The following is a 19,347-nucleotide window of genomic DNA, read 5'->3' as shown; positions in this document are numbered from 1 at the left end:
ACCACAAACATCCTATCAAAAGGTTTCCAACCCTTTAAAACCTCTATATTACAATAAATTTCGTCTCAAACACCACAAAATTAGTTGTAAGTTGTAACTTAAACATCATCAAACTTACTTAATTACCATTACAATCACACACAAACACGCGTCTATCCAATCCACACCCAAAGTACAACTCTCACTCCACAAAGTACAACTCATAATACAAACACCACACCAATCAGCCACGACAGTCAGTCAACTCCATTCCGTCTATAAATTAAAAACCCACACCCACCCTTCGCATCACCATCTCACCTCCATCGTATTCACCGTCAAATAATAATAACAATAACAACAATAATAATAATATCACCATGGACTCCGAATCCATCACCACCACCATTACCGAAGACATCAACAACACTCACGGCTGGCAAAAAGTCACATACGCGAAGAAACAACGCAAAGCTCCGGCGAACAAGCAGGCTCCAACGAAGGTGACGTCAGCGGCTAAGACTGAGAGTGTGTTTACGGCGATAGAGAAGAAGGCGGAGGAACGGCGGAAGGCGATTGAGGCTGAGCGATCGGCGATGTACGATCCGGTGGTGGTGGTGAAGTCAACGGCGAAGAGGAACGGTTATTCGGATTATGATGAGAGTGATGAGGAGGTAGGTGAGGCGAATGGTGGAGTGGTGGCGGTTGAGAAGAAGGTGAAGGCGAAGAAGGTGAAGAAGGTGAAGGTTACTGTGCAGGAAGAGGCTGTGAAGATTGATGCGGCGGATCTGGCTAGTTATCTATCGGATGTCACTGTGAGTGATTTGTTTAATTGATCTGAATTGATTAGTTAGTGATTATTGATTTGAATTATGTGAAATGAGGTTGGAGGTTTGATTAGAGGTTGATTTAGGTATTCTGTGTGATTGAGTTTGATGATCTGTTGCTAATTCTTATATAGTTTTGTGAAATTGATCTCAAATTGGGATTAGTACATTAAAGTATAAGTTTAGGTTATAGATGTGGATCTGTTTATCTGTGCATGCAGCTGATATGGATAGGTTTCTGGCTGGTGTGACTACAGAGTGGTTTTGATTTGGTGTTTAATTGATCTGAATTGATTTGTTTTGTTATTAGTTAGTGATTATTGTTTGGAGATTTGATTAGAGCTGGATTTAGGTATTCTGTGTGATAATCTGTTCTTATTTGTATGATCTCATGAAACTGATCTGGAATTGTGGTTGTTTATAACAGAAAGATATTGTTAGCTTGTACAGTTAAGTTTAGATTACAGATTATGTTCTAATTATTGAGTTTATGTTGAAATTTTGGGAATAAGTATGCGGATTTGTTTATATGTGCATGCAGCTGATTTGGCTAGTTTTTTTTGTCTGATGTGACGGTGAATGAATTGATTAGTTTCGATTGGTAATTTTAGCGATCTGAATGGATTCTTATTATCATGAGTTACTAATTATTGTTTTGAATTTTATGAAATGCGTTTTGGATATCTGATCAGAGCTGGATTTAGGTCTTCTGTGTGATTGATTTTGATGATCTGTTACTAATTCTTATATAATTTCATGAAATTGATCTCGAATTGAAGTTGGTAGTTGGTACATTACAGTATATGGTGATTTGCCTGCACAGTTAAGTTTAGGTTATAGATTATGTTAAATATATACGTGGATCTGTTTATTTGGGCATGCAGCTGATTTGGTTAGCTTTTTGTTCATGTGACGATGAGTGAATTATCGAGATGTTGATTCGTAATTTTAGCGATCTGAATGGATTCTTATGATTGCCAATTACTGATTATTGTTTTGAATTTTATGAAATGCGTTATTGGAGATTTGATTAGAGCTGGATTTAAGAATTCTGTATGATTGAATTTGATGATCTGTTACTACTTGTATCAATTTCAGGAAATTGATGTGGAATTGTGGTTGTGAATCACATGCAGAGTTTAGTTCATAACACTATTAAGAGATTTTTCAACTTTAAGTTATAGAACATTTTTAGATTATTTAGGTCCTTTTGTTGAAATTTTGGGAATAGATACGTGGATCTGTTATATTTGTGCATGCAGCTGATTTTGCTAGTTTCCTGTCCATTGTGATGGTGAGTGAATTATCGAGATTTCAATACGTAATTTTAGCAATCTGAATGAATTATTACGAAATGCTTTTGTTGGATTCCAATCGATTTGTTTACAGTGACACGATTAGAGCTGGTTTTCAGCTGGATTTAGGTATTTTGTGTGATTTATTTGACAATCTGTTTTTTGTTTATCTGGAATTGTGGTTGTAAATCACCTGTAGGTCTTATTTCATAACACTGTTAAGAGATTTTTCAACTTTAGGTTATAGATTATGCATAAATTAGTTAAGTTCTTTCGGTTGAATTTTTGGGAAAAAATGCTAATACATGTGCATTTGTTTATCTATGCATGCAGGCTTCATACGAGACCCAACAGGATATACAGTTAATGAGGTTTGCTGATTACTTTGGAAGAGCATTTTCAAAAGTCAGCGCTTCGCAGTTTCCATGGGTGAAGTTATTGAGAGAATCTCCTGTTGCAAAAGTTGCAGATGTAAGTTCTTTTCAGTCTTTCAGACTAAAACTTACACTGAATCTGTAATTTTCAATTGGTATTGTCTTTGTCTTATAAACTAGTTGTGAAATTTAAAGAACTGGTGTCTTTAGCAGCGAAATTCCCAAAACTCTAGTTTGATGCATAGTATTTATCCAACTAAAGTTGTGCCCAATTTTTATATCTGATGTGACTGAGCCCTGAGGGAGTGCGACAATAAAGATCTCTACTAGGATGCTAGAAAGAGCTTCAATAACATAAAAGGATAATATATAGTTTGTTGCACTTTACTGAAATGGATGATGATGATTTGTGATAATGATAAAGATCTCTACTCGGATTTTATTTTATTTTGTTTCTTCAGTCTGATTGAAAGTATGGTGCATTTTACTTTTCATGTGCACTTGGAAACTAAAATCGAGGTTACATTTTGTTTTAATCAAATGTCTTTTGGAGCTTACTACTTCATTACATTAACTTGCTTATGATCTATGATCTGGTTCATTTGCACAAGGTATCAATGATGACTCAAATTTTTTTTGGCTCATTTTGTAGAATCCAGTGTCACACATCCCTGAAGCTGTTTACAAGACATCAGTTGACTGGATCAACAACAGATCTTTGGAATCCCTTGGATCTTTTGTCTTATGGTCCTTAGATAGCATTCTTGTTGACTTTGCAAATCAACAAGGCCCTGCAAAGGGATCCAAGAAAGTTACCCCAAAACCATCCTCAAAATCCCAGGTAAGATTATGGGATCTCCCAACATCCTTTTTGACCCTGTACATATTTCGAGTGATGAATGTTATTAAACATAGAATTGCTTTCAGGTTGGTATCTTTGTAGCACTAGCAATGGTATTAAGAAGGAAACCGGATTCATTAATTAGTGCATTGCCAACTATAAGGGATACTTCCAAGTATCAAGGACAAGATAAGCTTCCAATTATTGTGTGGATGGTAGCACAGGTGATTCCATAACCCGATAGTCTTTTTTTCTTCTCAAAATGAACAATTATATTTTTTTCTTAAGGGTGTGCACTTGTCAGTTTGGGTTCAAAGCGTATTAAATACCAAAAATTCGGTTTTAGAGGTTTTGAAAAGTGTTTGGTCCCAGTTTGATTTTACATTTGATTATCACACATTTGAGCTAAAATATTTGGTTACTCTATATGTTAAATTCATATAAATTACTTAACACATAAATTTGAAAATGTAAGTCTATAAATTTGGTTTTTATTACATGCAAAATCGAAACCGAAATTTGGTTTTTACTAAAACATAAAACCAAACCGTTGGTTTTTGTAAGGGTTTTGCTTGTTTCAGTTTGGTTTTTTCGGTTATGCATTGGTATTTTTGGTTTCACGCATTTATATGCTAAAAACTAATTTTAATTTATATAGGCATCACATGGAGATCTGGTGGTTGGTTTGTATACGTGGTCACATCTAGTATTACCAATCGTTGGAGGCAAATTGGGATGTAATCCTCAAACCCGGGATCTAATCTTGCAATCAGTTGAAAGGTTTATATGATTACTAGCCATTTTTGTTTCTTGAATCGATGTTAACCGAACAAACGCCTGACATGTTTTTTATTTTTTGATTTTTTTAGAATACTATCGGCTCCAAAGGCTAGGACTATTTTGGTAAACGGTGCGGTGCGAAAAGGAGAGCGGTTAATGCCACCATCAGCACTTGACCTGCTACTAAGAGTCACCTTTCCTTCATCTTCAGCTCGTGTTAAGGTAAACGAACCGAACAAACTCGAACGGAGCTTATTCGTATTTGTTTCTTTAACTTTAACCGAACAAAGGATTGAATATGAACAGTTAAATGAAGAGGGTTTTCTTGTTCAGTTGTTTGTGTTCATTCGTTAAGAAGATGAATGTGCGCTTATGTTTGTTGGTTAACTGTACAAACGAACCGTTCATGGACATAAATGAACGTTAAAATGTTCATTTTAACAAACAAAAATGAACACATGTCTCGTTCGTTCATTTCATGATGAAATGAACGAACGAAACATGTGTTCATGTTTGTTTGTTAAAATGAATATTTTAACGGAAGAACTCGAACATACATGAACTAATGATGATTATTTAACGAATGGCCTTAAACAAACACAAACCAGCGAACATAGACTAATTTAGATGTATGAATGTAAAGGAACATTCACGAATATAAATGAATGAATGAATGAATGTATGAGACATGTGTTCTTGTTTGTTTGCTAAAATGAATATTTTAACGGAAGAACTCGAACATAAATGAATTTAGATGTATGAACGTAAAGAAATGTTGAAGAACATACAATGAACGAACGAGACATGTGTTTATATTCGTTCGTCTAAATGAATATTTTAATGAATGAACTGAAAACAAACATAAACTAAGGAACATAAACGGGTGTAGATGAACGTACATAATTAAAGGAACATAAATGAACTAAGTCATGAAAAAGACATGTGTTCATGTTTGTTCCTTTCACTTAACGAACGCATTTTTTTTTGTTCATGTTTGTTCCTTTCACTTAATAGACGAACATAAACAAACTTCCCAACGAACAGTTCATAAATTCTTCATTGAACGTTAATCTAATGGTTGCAAGACGGGTCAAGTTGGTTTGACCCAGTACACATTTTTATTATTTAACAAAAAAAACATTAAGATTCGACTCGCTTGTAAATTGACGGGTTTAAAGTATACTTAATTGCGTGATTATGTTATGTTGCAGGCAACTGAAAGATTTGAAGCTGTATATCCTACTCTTAAGGATGTGGCTCTTGCGGGGTCCACTGGAAGCAAAGCCATGAAACAGGTTTCTCAACAAATCTTGACCGTTGCTTTAAAAGCTTCTGGAGAAGGTAAACTTTTCAAAGTTAGTTAAAAAATTCAACTTCTAGAAGTTTCTAAAAGATTCATTTTTCTTGTAGGAATCCCTGAGCTATCAAAAGAAGCATCCGGTATCTTTGTTTGGTGCTTGACTGAAAATCCCGATTGTTATAAGCAATGGGTGAGTTTTGTTATCTGTTTTGTGTTTTCTAATTCTGGATATGCTATATTTATGAATGTTTGTAAATGTATTTTAGGAAAAGGTGTATGTGGATAATCTAGAAGCGAGTGTTGTGATTCTGAGAAGGCTTGTGGAGCAGTGGAAGGACGCATCTGTAAAACAGTCTTCGCTTGATGCTCTTAGTGAAACTGTCAGGCGTTTCAAGAACTTGGTAATTTACATATCTACCCTTACTTTCATGTACTATAGTATTTAAGGGTGCCAGTAAGGTGAGCCGAGCCTGAGCTTGACTAGGCTCGAGGTCGGCTTGTTTCGAGCTCTATATTTAAAGCTCGAGCTCGGCTTGTGAGTAGTTTTAAGCTTGACTTTTTTAATTTTTTTATTAATTAATTCATATACATCTATAATTATTAATTATAATTTTTTTACGACGCAATATGTTTATTTTAGTTATTTTTATCATTACTTTATACATAATATTAATAATAATTTTATAAATATACATTTAATATGTATTATAAATAATAAGCTCGTTTGGTCTTAAGAGCCAGCTTGACTTTGATAAATGAAGCTCGTGCTCGTGCTCATTTACTAAACAAGCTTATTTTTAAGATCGAGCTCGTTTAAGTTCGGCTCAATTCTAGCTTTAGTGAGCCGATCTCGAGTCTTGCAAATTGCGTTGTTTACCTCTGTCTGATTACCCGAACCCGGTTACGCGAATTAAATCTGAGTGTATTAATAATATATATTATATAAACTTGAAAAAGGTTATCAATAGTATGTTGAAATTGTTAGTAGTTAAAAAATTATTAAAGCTATAGAGTTGCTATTTAATATTTTTTTGTCTTTTAGGTGAATTTATTAATTTCATGCACAAATTTTTTATTATTACAATAATAATGTGTTTTTTTAACGCGTGTGTACAGAACGAGAAAGCGTTGACTGGTGGGAAAATATCTGTCGGTGAACAATCAACCTACAAAGAAGCAGACAAATACTGTAAAGTGATACTAGGAAGATTGTCACATGGTTGGGGATGTGTCAAAGGTTTGGGTCTGGTTCTCATCGCGATCGGTTTAGGAATCGCTTTCGTTCCTCCAACTGTGTTGGAGTCATTGGATTTGACCAAGTTAGCTGAGTTGGTCAACTTCCCGCAATCCGTTTGAATAATCAGTTGGTTAGTTAGAATGCAACTCTAACATCGAGCTAGTTGACCAGTCAAAAGGGTTATAAGAAAGAGAATGTTTCAACTAAAAGTAGATGGTTTTTAAGCGGTTTTGTTTCTTGTTTTTTTTCGTTTATGTTCGTTTTCGGATCTGTTCTTTTTCTTACTTTCTCGTTGAGATAATGAGATGGATGTTTTCGTTTAACTTTCGGGTTTATCCTTAAGCTTAAAAATATGTTATATTAATAATATAATTTTGGTATGTTGACTGTTTTACCGGTTAGATATAAACATAATCACAATCATTATATATCAAGGTCAATGAAGCATGGCTTTGTGAATACAATAAATGTGTAATGTGCTGTGTAGACTTTAGACTTCATAATCATCAATGGTAGCCCAAGGGAACTTTAGGTAAGAGTTGCGGATTTTCGAAGGGTCTTTGGGTACAGACCAAGGGTACTTCATGTCTGGATCTCTTGGAAACTTTCTGAAGTTCATAAATGGAGCCCAAAGCAATACACTGCATAAAGCAAAATATGTCCCATGTTAATCTCGTTAGTGGTGTAAACAAGTCGAGCTACTTGTAAACATGGGTGTTCCTCGAGTTGAAACTGGGTAGAATTTGATTTTTTCTTACTAAAATGTTCCATAACTTGGTTCTTACCATGACAAAACCTGAGTTTACCCTCAAAATTTAAGACCGAGAATCAAGCCTAGTATGCTTAATTGGTACCGTCTAGGGTTCGGTACCCGACTTAGCTGGTCCAACCTGAACCCATATAGCCTTACTTGTAAACTACTCAAATTCGGGTGGGTTACACACTTGAAAGTAGTCGGGCTTGAAATCAGCTCGAGTTTGAGACTAAATTCAACCTCGTTTGATAAACAAGCTAGAGCCCAGAGTTAATATACGGAGCTTGGCTAAACTTTCATGAGCATATTATTTGTATAAATATAATACATATGTTCTTTTATGACAATTATACTTTTACATCATAAATATTACTCAGTTAAGCGAATCAAGTTTAAGCTCGGTGTAACTCATTGACACCCGGATAAAATGCGAATTGAAAATGGAGGATTCGAACTAACCCTGGGAAGAACAAGAAGACAAACATAAACTGCACATACATCTCCAAAAGATTTCTCTTATACCATCTTGTCCTCAGCCAGTTCATGATGAATGGCTGCAAATAAGCAAATTCATATCAACCATTCAATCCACTTATCCACAAGAACTAGCCAATTATTTTTGTTCTTTTATTTTTTTCTTTTAAAAGTTTCTCACTCACTGGTGCCACTAGAAAGTAGAAGAAAGCACATATGGCTAACTGTATCAACACCCACACAATATCCTCTTCATCATTTACTCCGGTTACCGCCAAAGCCGGTTCGCTAATAACAACCTATGTTTCTCAACCATATTCAAACAAGTTTATATATTATTGGTTAAATAAAATAATAATGAAAAACACAAACTTACAGTACTCAAAAGTGCTCCCACTTGTATTGCCAAGCTCGGTTTGGTCACATTTGAGCCGAACCTGCCATCATTCTGTTTCAAGTTAACGATGGCGGGCTTGGAAAACCTGTGTGGATTGGAAATATGGGATTGTTTTCTAGTGAATGGAGTGGATAGAGGGTGAAATTTGGATTGAGGAAGAGAAGGCAATGCCTTTGGGATGTTGAAGCTCAAGGAGGAGCTCATATTGTTTTGTGATCATTTATGTGTTGTTTGTTTCTACTAATATATATGCTCACTTGTTATCCTTATTACTTGGATATCCCTTGCTCATAAATATTGATATATTTTCATAAAACAAGAGAGTTTATTACAGTCTCAAATAAATATTGAAAATAATGACATCATCAATGTTGAAAATAACAGCAACACTCAGTATAACTTATAATAAAAAATACAGCTTATGATTAAGGCCATATAAAGTTGGTTGGTACCAATTAGCATCGTTACAATGTTGATGCTAAATTCAAAAATTAAATTCGTAAATGCCAAGAATATTAGCATACCTTATAATACAATTACCCAAAAAACTAACATATTTAAAACAACGTTTAATCGGTCGGTAAAATAAATTTTGTTGGTTTCGGTTATGTTGTTACGAGAATGCGTTCATGTTTATTTAAATTTAAAACACAATATACTTCATTTAACTTTAAACTTCTAATTATTACATATTACAATTAACATGTTGCTAAGTCCTGATTGGGTCACTTGGCGGGCACCAAACTATTCCTAGCCATTTTTTTAAACGGAAACCGTCCGAATTCGCGTAAGCTCACAACCTCAATGCCCGGGACCGACAACGCTCAGAAATTTACCACCGCCCGGGTTTATCGACCAAATAAACGTCATTCTAATCTTTTTATATGTTACTTTGACAAAGACCGAATTCACGTCAACTCACTACCTTAACGTTCGGGACCGACAGCGCTTGGGTTTATCACCACCCGTGTTTTACCATAAAACACTAGTTCAGGATGATAACCGAGCTTTATTCGTTCGTCGTTAGAAAAGAAAAGCCTTTGGCGTTTGCAGTCTATTTCTAATTTCTAATTCTTTGTGGAGTCTTAAAGAAGACATTATCAATCTCAAAGGTGCAAACTTTACATCATCCAGAACCTTCAACTGCCATTACCATAATAATAATAAACTTCAATCAACTTCACTCACTGAGTAACCAGTCCACCACCATGTCATTAACCTCACCTCCATATTTCAAATTCAATCTTTCAATCCCACAAAACCCTAATCAATCAATCATTCTTCAATCCCATTTCAAATCATCCTCTTCAACCATCCTCAGAACCTCAAAAACCAGAAGCCTTCAGTATTCATTCAATTTATCAAACCCTAATTTACACTCTACATGTTCAATTGTCACAAGGGTCAGTAACAGTGGTAGCGAGTTTGATGACGTCACCTCACAACAAGTTTCTGTAAGTTGTTGAGTTTGTTTTGTTTCGGTTGATTTGGGGTTTATGGTGGTGTAATTGCATTAGTTATGAACTTATGAATTATGATGCTTGTATAGTCTATGATAGAGTTTGTAAGTAGTTTTGCTGGTTGCACACCAGGTGTTTGTTGAAATGTCACAGATAGTTTTAACTTTTTAATAAGCTAATTGTTACTTGCTTGTTTCATGTGGTGGAAGATTATGTGTTTTTGAGTTGGTTTTGAACAGTATCTGTTCACTAGACTTGGTTTGGAGTATTGCACACCAAGTGTTTGTTGAAATGTCACAATGGTTTTAAGAAGCTAATTGTCAGTTTGTCACTCACTTGTTTCATGTGATGAAGGATTATGTGTTTTTGAATTAGTTTAAACAGTATGTGATCACTAGACTTGGTTTAAAGTAGGGCTGTAAACGTACCGACCAAGGCCTTGCTCATGTTCGTCCGTTAAGGTTTTGCCGCACAAGCGAACGGTCCATGAAGACCTAACCGAACGGAATTTCTTCTTCACGAACACAAATGCACACAAACAATGTTTTATCTGATTTTGCTAACTGAGAATGGTCATTGTCAATGGTGCTGTCCGGCTACCAAGTTTGTGTTGGTATTTTTTTTTTAAATTCACGTTCATTTGTTAATTTTACATATAAATTAATCACATGGTACTCTTATACATTTTTGTTTTAAAGTTAATAATTTTGCTTAAATATATGGTAAGGTTAGAAAATTCATTATAAAGTATTAGAAATTTGCTCGTCTTCATTCATTTAGTTAATCGAACACAATTTTATGTTATTGTCTGTTCATTTATCAAATGAACGGACACAAATGAACAGTTCGCTGAACGCTCGGTTTGTTTACAGCTCTAGTTTAAAGTATTGCACGTTAAGAGTGTTTGTTTAATGGTCACACTTGTTTCAAGAATCAACGTAATACTCATTTGTTTCATGTGATGATAGATAATGTGTTTTTGAATTACTTTAAACATTATGTGTTCTTAATTTGCAGGATTTTGAGGCAAGTAGGTCTGGTGACAGTTATGTTGGCTTGTTCATTAGAATGCTAGGGTTAGACAATGATCCTCTAGATAGAGAACAAGCAGTTGATGCATTATGGAAATACTCATTGGGTGGAAAAAAGTGCATTGATGAAATCATGAAATCTCGCGGTTCTGTTTTCTTAACTGTAAATCTCTTAAAATCAGACTCTAGCATTGCATATGAAGCAGCTGCAGGCCTTTTAAGAATGATATCATCAGTTAACGTTTACAGAGATTTGGTAGCAGAAAGTGGTGCTATAGAAGAAATCACTAGTCTCCTTACACGATCTCCGTTGACTTCATTAACTTCTGAGGTATAAAATAGTATTCCTTTTTCCTTAACTATGGTTATCTTAACCAGTTCACTTAACATGATATTGGTTAATTAGGTAAAGGAGCAAAGTTTATGTGTGTTATCAAACTTGTCTGTTGAAGAGAGATGCCGGGTTCAGATTGCAAACTCTGATCTTCTGGTTTTACTTATTAAGTTGTTGGATGATGAAGACATGAAAGTTATAGAGGCTGCTGGTGCGGTTTTGGCTAATTTAGCATTAAGTGATGTTAATCACAAAATCATGGTCGAAGCAGGTGTTATCCCGTCACTGGTGAGTAAATTACTTTTTTGAGTAAGTTACTTTTTTCGTCTTTTAACTTCAGTAAGTACAAAAAGGGAAAAAACTAACAAATATAGTATGTAATTTAGGGCTAGTTGTTGGATCTCTGTATATACACGTGTACCCTGTTCTATTGGGGAGATACAAAAATATACAATCTTTTAAAGTATCATAGCCTAAGTGCTCCATACATGTCATTTTCATTCTGCTAACCTCACCTAACCCAGCCCTTCTCTAGTTCTCTCTATAAAGTCATGTGTTTTTCGTTAGATTTGCTAATCTAAGAATGGGAACTGCACGACACTATAAGCTCTTTTAACTTTGAAATCATATTTCAATCAGAATAGCCTTAACCATACACATCCATACGGGAACGGAGGTGTGGTTAAGGATGTTTTGATTAGAATCTGTGCTCAAGGTTAATGGTGTGGATGGTGCTATGTTCTTCGGATCGTAGATTAGCAGATCTAAGAAAAAAGATATTGACCTTTAGAGAGAGGAGGGTTATTTGAGGTTAACAGAAAGAGAAAGATAGGCATGGAGTACTTAGGTTCTGATATTATAAAAGATTATATATTTTTGTGTAGCGAAGAGGTCATGAAGGGTAGTGTTATCAAATTCTCCACCGTGGTCACATTGGAAAGATTTATTTCATGGTTAAATTGTGTTTTGAACATAGGCATAGAATGATAGAAATGTAAAATTTAAAGGTAGCATAATAAAATATTATATGCATGGAGTACTTAGGCCTTGATACCATAAAAGATTATATATATTTGTGTAGCAAAGAGGTCAAGAAGGGTAGTGTTATCAAATTCTCCATTGTAACTACAAGATTCAGTTAAAATATAATCCATTATTTTTACACAACGTAAGGACATCTTAGTCATTTCACGCACACTTAAACTGGACCATAGATATAATTTCTCAAAGTTAAGGACCATAAAATATGTTTATACCACAGCATCTGTCCAAGTTACTAACTCTTCTTTTTGTTATTTTTTAGTTTTTTAAATTTTTAATAATTTTAATTAACTTGATTAGTTATTAATATATAAAAGGAAAATTGGATTTTAACAATACAAACAATTAACTATTAGCCATTAATAATCCCAACTACAATGTGACTACTAACATTCCCAACTTTCAGTTTTTTTACCGATAATAATCCAACTTTAACAATTTGTTAACTTTGTTAGTTATGCTCTTTAAATTGGAGTGAAATTACCTGAATACCCTTAGTTAAGAAAAAATAAATACAAAAATAAATTAGTCGTTAAAATAATTAATACAATAAAATGCATTTTATTAAAAATAAAAGGCTTTGTTGCTATACATCCCTAAAGTCTCCCCCGCCGAAGACAACCTTCCCCCACCGGTCGCCGGCCGGCCGCCACCAAAGACGACAATGGTGGTTTGAAACCTTGGAATCAACTTCAGTTCAATAATCAATGCTAACATCATCCTCCATGGAATAAATTCCGATTCTCGTAGCTCCAATCGCTGCAAATACTAAGCAAAGTCGTTCAACTGACCGGAAAATCTGGATCGGAATTTACTTATTGAGAAAGGAGACGATTAGTTTCTGGATCATGCACTTATACGCGCGGTTGTCTGACGATTATGAAACAGGAATTGCATGTTCTATTAGACCATCAGTTGCTTGGATACAGCGATAATTTTGCCAGCGACTCAAAAGTCAAAACGCACATCTCTGGCGTTTTACCTGCTTGTTTATCGATGGAATCAATCGGAACAAGAACAAGATGTTCAGAAGCTGGAATTTGGTGGTGGCCGAAGGGTTGTCGCCGGTGGTTGTTGAGGGTTGGTGAGACGGTGGAATGGAGAACAACCAGAGCATTTTTATTTTCTTTTTTAATAAAATACATTTTATTGTATTAGTTATTTTAACAACTAGTTTGTTTTGCTTTTTTTATAAGTAATGGTATTTGGGTGATTTCACTCCAATTTAAAGAGCATAACTAACAAAATTAACAAATTGTTAAGAGTGGGATTGTTGTCGGTAATAAAACTGAAAGTTGAGATTGTTAGTAGTCACATTGTTAGTTGGGATTATTAGTGGCCAATAGTTAATAGTTAGGATTATTAAAATCCAATTTCCTATATAAAATGATAAACCAAAAACTACTGAAGGATTAAGACATTATGAATAGTTTACTCGATAAAGATACCATATATAAAAATCCAAGACAGGTGCAGCTTTCCATTGTACATAAGTCTTATTTAGTTGTACAAGAACCTCTCTCCTCGTTTTTTTGAACTTTCAATTTTCCAATACAGGCAAAGTTTCTAAGAACTGAGACAGAAGCATCTAAAATCATCAAAAAAGAAGCACAAAATGCATTATTGTTGCTTGCAAAAGACGACTATTACAAAATCCTTATAATCGAAGAAGGCCTTGTTGTCGTTCCGTTAGTCGGTTTATCCGTGTACAAATCATTTAAACCATCATTATACTCGTGGCCTTCTTTACCCGACGGGTCCGAGTTAAATGTTAAACAAGATTTAAACACCCCATCACGGTTCGGTGCATCCGAGCTACTTCTAGGGTTACACGTTGAAGATGACAAAAGTACAAAACTAGAAGAAGCTAAAAAGAATGCAATAGTTGGTAGAACACAGCAGCGGTTTCTTGCACGAATTGGAGCTATAGAAACGGAAGACGATAAGAATAATAATAATACTGAGACGGGAAGTGGAAAATTTACGATTTTGCCATGGATTGATGGTGTTGCTCGGTTGGTTTTGATTCTTGAGTTAGAAGATGAGTCAGCTATTGCAAAAGCTGCAGAGGCTATTGCAGATGCTTCAGTTAGTGAACATATGAGGACTTCGTTTAAGGAAGCGGGTGCGGTCAAGAATCTTGTTCGACTTATCGATTGTAATAATGAATCGGTTAAATTAGGTGTTGTCCGCGCGTTAGAACGACTTTCGGTCAGGTGAGTTTGTTTTCTTTTTTGTTATAGTTTTTTTTTAAAAATATTTTTGGCCAAAAGTTGGTGGTATAGTTTCATTGGGGAGGGCTCCGGTACACATAAAATTAACCTACTAAACATACAAATAACTAGAGTATTTAATATTACTCTATAATTTTGAACTAGAGTAGTTACACTACAAGAAATAAAGTAGAGTAATAATAGTTACTCTAGTGTTTGCATAATTACTCTAGTTATTTGTACTTTTCTCTCGTGTAAGAGTCATTTGTATTTGATCCTAACACTAGTTTCATTTATGGCTAAATCTGCTCTTGAGCATTTGAAAACCATTCGATTTCCGTTTTGATTTTACCATTTGGTTTTGGAATTATTGGGCCGATTTTTTCTTTTGTTAAAAAGTAATGAAATTGGATCTAAATCTTTTTGTTAGTAAATGATTTAACTGATTATTATACATTTGGGCTACACCACTTATGAATTTTCTATAAGTTATCTACCATTCATAGTGACAAATGAAAATCCATAAATCCAGTTCAGTATTTCGGTTTTAATTACACCGGAAAACTGAACTGAACATTCGGTCTTTACGAAAACATAAAACTAAACTGTAGCTTTTTGTTTGGGTTTGGCTGTTTCAGTTATGGATCAGTATTTATGAATTCCTTTTATAAAAATAACTTTTTTAAAAAGTAGCTTAAACTTAAAAATAATAATTACTAAAATATAACATAATTTCATATATGTTTCATTTATGTTATATAATATTAAAAAATGTTGAACATTAATAAATAAAAATTTACAGCAATGGAACACTAAATGAAACTGAGTGTTTTTTTTTAGAAAAAAGTGAGTAACTTAAGATTTCCCATTCCTTTTTAAAAAAACTTATATGAAAATGTGAGTTTTGTTATGTCTGAATGCAGCAATGATGTTTGCCAGAAAATTGAAGCGGAGGGTGTATTGAACCCGTTAATAAGATTACTGAAAAACTCGGATGCTTCTGGAAGTTTATCTTATATGGTATAACAAATATTATATTTTACACTTATATGCAATTTTTGTGTTCTAGTTGTATTCATGATATTATGAGAATTGCAGATCCTGAATATTCTTGGTCGGATTTTAGATCCCAGCAAAGAAATGAAATCAAAGGTCAGTATTGTAATTTCCCTTTTTACTGTTGATTAGTTTCTTGAGCTTACTTTTGTTGCTGTTTCAACAGTTTTTTGATGCACCGGTCAATGGATCTAAAAAGGGATGGAATGAAACAAGAACTTCTAACTCAAATTTGACTTTCAGGTTTGTTGGTTGACCTTAAAAGTCAAACTTTCTTTGTGGTCGTTTTATCTATATTATTATTATTAATTTATTTTTTTGAAAAGATCTATATAGTTATTTTTAATTTGATTTTCTTAAAGAAATGAGTTAGTAAATATTGGTGTTAAATGTAACAGTTCGCAAACCGTTAAAGAGGAAGATGTATCGGATTCCACATTTTTATCTCGTCTAGTTGAAATGTTGAAAGATTCTCCTCGGGTTTTGCAAACGAAAGCAGCTTCCATACTTGAATTCTTGACAGCTTTCGAGAGTTGCAGAGAGAGAATCATCTCACTTGATATTGAATCTGCTTTAGATTCCGTTTTCAGACACGAGTTGTTCAGTGGTATGACTTGTGGTCTTTCACTTGCTGAGTAATAAATGGATGTGTGTCTGGTCGAAACTGGACCTAACCCGAAATTTATGGTTAATTGAAACCAAGACCAGACTGATATTTTAACGAGCCGAGCCGTTTAACTTACGTGAAGTCGAGCTAACTCGTTTTAAGCTCGAGCTCGGCTCCTCTATTATTTGTTAATAATTTATGTACATTTATAATTATTTTTTATATACACTTATGATTATAACTTTTATATGTAAATAATATACATTTTTCGTTATTTTTAACCAGTGTTGTTGAGACCGGACTGGCCGGTCGAACCGGTCCAACTGGGAATCGGTCCACCGACCAGTCCGGTTCAATATAGTTCGCTCGGTTTTCAGGGAACCGGCCGGTCCGAACCGGTTCGGCCGGTCGGACCGGAAAACAGGATCGGTTGAACCGGTTTTTTATTAAAACAAATAATTTTTTTGAAAAATCATTTTTCCAACTCGACCCGTCATTTTTTGACCAAAGTTGTTCGGCCGATCCGACTGGTTGAACCGGTAGGCCGTCCGGTTCGGTTATGAAAACATTGTTTTTAACACACTTTTATACCATAATAATTATTATATAAATATATATCAAATACATTAAATATAGTTTATTTATAGAATAGTTTCTTTTAGACTTGCGAGCTGCCTCGAGCTTAACAAGTGAAGCTCTGGCTCGGGCTTGTTTATCAAACAAGCTTATCTTTAAACTCGGGCTTGGGCTCATTTAGCTTGGCTCGATCTGAGCTTTTAGCAAGCCGATCTTTAAGCTCGGCTCGTTTAAGCTTGACTTGTTTACAAATTGCACCTCAAGTCGGTGTCGGTCTTTTCAGCCGACTTGGGCCAGAACTGAATCTGGGTTGTTGGGCTTGCAAGTCTTAACTCTCGGAAGATTTTTGTTGGGCCAAAATTTGAGATTATTTTGTGGACCCATAAACAATTCTTTATTGAGATAATTCCTAATTAGAAAAAGCATAATTCCAATAGACACAATTCACAATTAGAAAAAAGTAATAACTTAAACATGCTGAGTTTTCAACCATTTTCAGGCAAAGAAGACATGGAAACCGAAGCTGAGTATCAAGAAATCGAACTACAAACCCTAGAACTCGAAGAAACCGGCCTTGCTGTATCTGCAGCGTCTCGTCTCCTCACACGTCTCCTCGACGTTGAACACTTCCGCCAAACCATAAACTCATCCCGACACACTGACACCCTCCGTAAAATCCTCACCTCGAAAATCCCACTCCACTACAAAGACTGGGTCGCCGCATGCCTCGTCAAACTCACCTCCTTATCGGGCCCCACCGACCTCGGGTCCGAAAACCCGATCAACACAGAAGTCATGCTCTACGAGACAATCCCAAGACTCATAGAACAACTCAAAGATTGTTACTCGTTTAAAGACCGTGAAACCGCAGTTTTAGAACTCAACCGGATAATATCCAAAGGGGTTGTGGATTCTACTCGGGCCGTGGCAGGTCAAGGCGGGATTTTCCTGTTGGTGAAGTTGATTGAAGAAGGAAATGATCGGGTGGTGGAAGCGGGTTTGGCTATATTGTATAATTTAAGTATGGATGTCGAGAACCACCCGGCTATTGTGGTGGCAGGGGCGGTGCCGACACTGAGGCGGATTGTGCTGTCGGAGAGGCCGCAGTGGGTTCGGGCTCTTCATTTGCTTAGAACATTGCCTACTTAAAAGTTTAAGTTGTGAAAAGTTTAAAGATGTTTTTGTAGGAAAATGTTGATCAAGGTTTCATGTGTAAACTAAATGAAATAGACTAGATGATACTTTCCGAAATAATTAATATACCACATATTGAATTAGTGATGATACTTAGGGATGTGCATGGGTCGGTTTCGGGCGGTTTTGAGTCAAATTCATAACCATAACCATAACTAATATGTCGGTTAATGGATATCCATAACCATGACCGATCCATTATGGCGGTTTCGGTTAATCGGTTTTGAATGTTATAACGAGTCGGTTTGGGTCGGTTAACCGTGAAATATTATAAAAAATGACATTATATAGTCCAACAAAATATATAATCCATAATACTAATACCAATTATTAAAAAAAAGGCAACATATAATCCAATAATGAAATTCCAAGTTAATTCAATAACAAACATTGAGTCAAAACCATCAAAATAGTATATTCCGACCATATGTTTGGTGGAAGTTAGCCTCAAACATATTGTTGGTTAAATAAATGGGTTGGTTCTGTTATGACGGGTTTGGAATTATCTTTAACTAAAATCGACCCATATTTGGCGGTTTTTGAATATTCACTAAACAGACCCACCGGTTATGTCAGTTATCGGTTAAAGTCGGTTCGGTTATGTCGGTTATCGGTTAAAATCGGTTCGGTTATGTTGGTTATGGCTCGGTTAAACGGTTATGACAGTTAAGTTGCTCACCCCTAATGATACTTACTTATCAATAAAAGGTACGTGTGTTATGGGTTGTGTTCACGAATTATCGGGTTGGATACGTTATAATGTAGAAAATTGTACTAGACACAACTTGTGTATTTTTTTTATCATACATGATATGTTTAACTTTGAAAAGTATAAGTTCGTTTTATTTACTATATAAGACCATGCGTAGTCACAACTATACACATAGAGAAGTTTTACGTCATGTGGTGTTCAACAAGTTTTGTAGAGTTTCAAAAAAAAGGTGTAGTCAAAATTTTCCTCAAAACTCTGCAGCAATCATTACTTAATTATTATTTTTTAATACAAATAATAATATAAATGTGAAGGGAATTGGTTTTGGTTGGCCAAAGCTCTTCTCTCAAGCGTTGTGTACATGCTAATAACGCCCAAAACACTTGACTTAGGGGGAGGGGGAACGGTGTTCCCGGCGTTTTGAGTGAACACGTCTATCCAAAATGCCCGACTTCGCACGGTCTACATCTAAAAATTTCACCATTAAACTATTGCCCTTAAATTACAAAACTCATCCCTCAATTTTTTTAAGATAACATACAACCCCCCATCTCGCCTATGGGTGTTTTTTTCATTGGCTATAAGTAGTAGAGAAATATGGTATAAATCTCGTTTGCATGTATTTTTTTCATTGGTTAGTTTTATTTTATTTAAGAAATTCAAAAATAAAAATTAAAGCAAGAATGGCTTTGCTAAGTCCCAAAGCTTCTTCGTATTCATTAAGATTGACTTTGCTATTTAAAATGGGGTGCGGCACAGCGTATTGCTCTTTTGTCTACCACTTTATTGTAATCGTTTTAAGTTTAATGAATATTGAGAAATTTACTTCAGAAAAAAAAACCAAGATTTGTACACGAAAAGTATT

The 19,347-nt window shown here is 35.0% G+C and overlaps 3 protein-coding genes across 3 annotated transcripts; 2 read left to right on the top strand and 1 right to left on the bottom strand.

Moving 5' to 3' along the window:
• The first annotated feature begins 359 nt into the window (after positions 1 to 359).
• LOC143583544 (uncharacterized) lies at positions 360 to 6,953 on the top strand. The gene is made up of 10 exons (XM_077065826.1): positions 360 to 794; positions 2,435 to 2,572; positions 3,128 to 3,316; positions 3,403 to 3,540; positions 3,975 to 4,096; positions 4,186 to 4,318; positions 5,308 to 5,437; positions 5,507 to 5,586; positions 5,663 to 5,797; positions 6,513 to 6,953. The coding sequence occupies exons 1-10, from the start codon at positions 360 to 362 to the stop codon at positions 6,750 to 6,752; spliced, it is 1,740 nt and encodes a 579-aa protein (XP_076921941.1). The 3' UTR covers positions 6,753 to 6,953.
• LOC143583545 (NAD(P)H-quinone oxidoreductase subunit L, chloroplastic-like) lies at positions 6,871 to 8,538 on the bottom strand. Its single transcript, XM_077065827.1, has 4 exons — positions 8,238 to 8,538; positions 8,047 to 8,160; positions 7,847 to 7,941; positions 6,871 to 7,274 (listed from the first exon to the last, which is right to left on the bottom strand). The coding sequence occupies exons 1-4, from the start codon at positions 8,460 to 8,462 to the stop codon at positions 7,124 to 7,126; spliced, it is 585 nt and encodes a 194-aa protein (XP_076921942.1). The 5' UTR covers positions 8,463 to 8,538; the 3' UTR covers positions 6,871 to 7,123.
• Positions 8,539 to 9,466: 928 nt separating this feature from the next.
• Positions 9,467 to 17,799, top strand: LOC143583550 (uncharacterized). The gene is made up of 9 exons (XM_077065831.1): positions 9,467 to 9,712; positions 10,736 to 11,080; positions 11,156 to 11,371; positions 13,682 to 14,340; positions 15,261 to 15,357; positions 15,436 to 15,489; positions 15,560 to 15,636; positions 15,792 to 16,000; positions 17,076 to 17,799. Exons 1-9 carry the CDS (start codon positions 9,467 to 9,469, stop codon positions 17,723 to 17,725), a joined length of 2,553 nt encoding a protein of 850 aa, XP_076921946.1. The 3' UTR covers positions 17,726 to 17,799.
• Positions 17,800 to 19,347: the final 1,548 nt, after the last annotated feature.

Source organism: Bidens hawaiensis, unplaced genomic scaffold (genome assembly GCF_021521415.1).
Source record: "Bidens hawaiensis isolate Kalapana, Puna unplaced genomic scaffold, B.hawaiensis_p1.1 tig00032454_1, whole genome shotgun sequence".
Classification (NCBI taxonomy): domain Eukaryota; kingdom Viridiplantae; phylum Streptophyta; class Magnoliopsida; order Asterales; family Asteraceae; genus Bidens; species Bidens hawaiensis.
The sequence above is the reverse complement of the archived record's forward strand: the minus strand, read 5'-3'. Positions and strand labels throughout refer to the sequence as shown.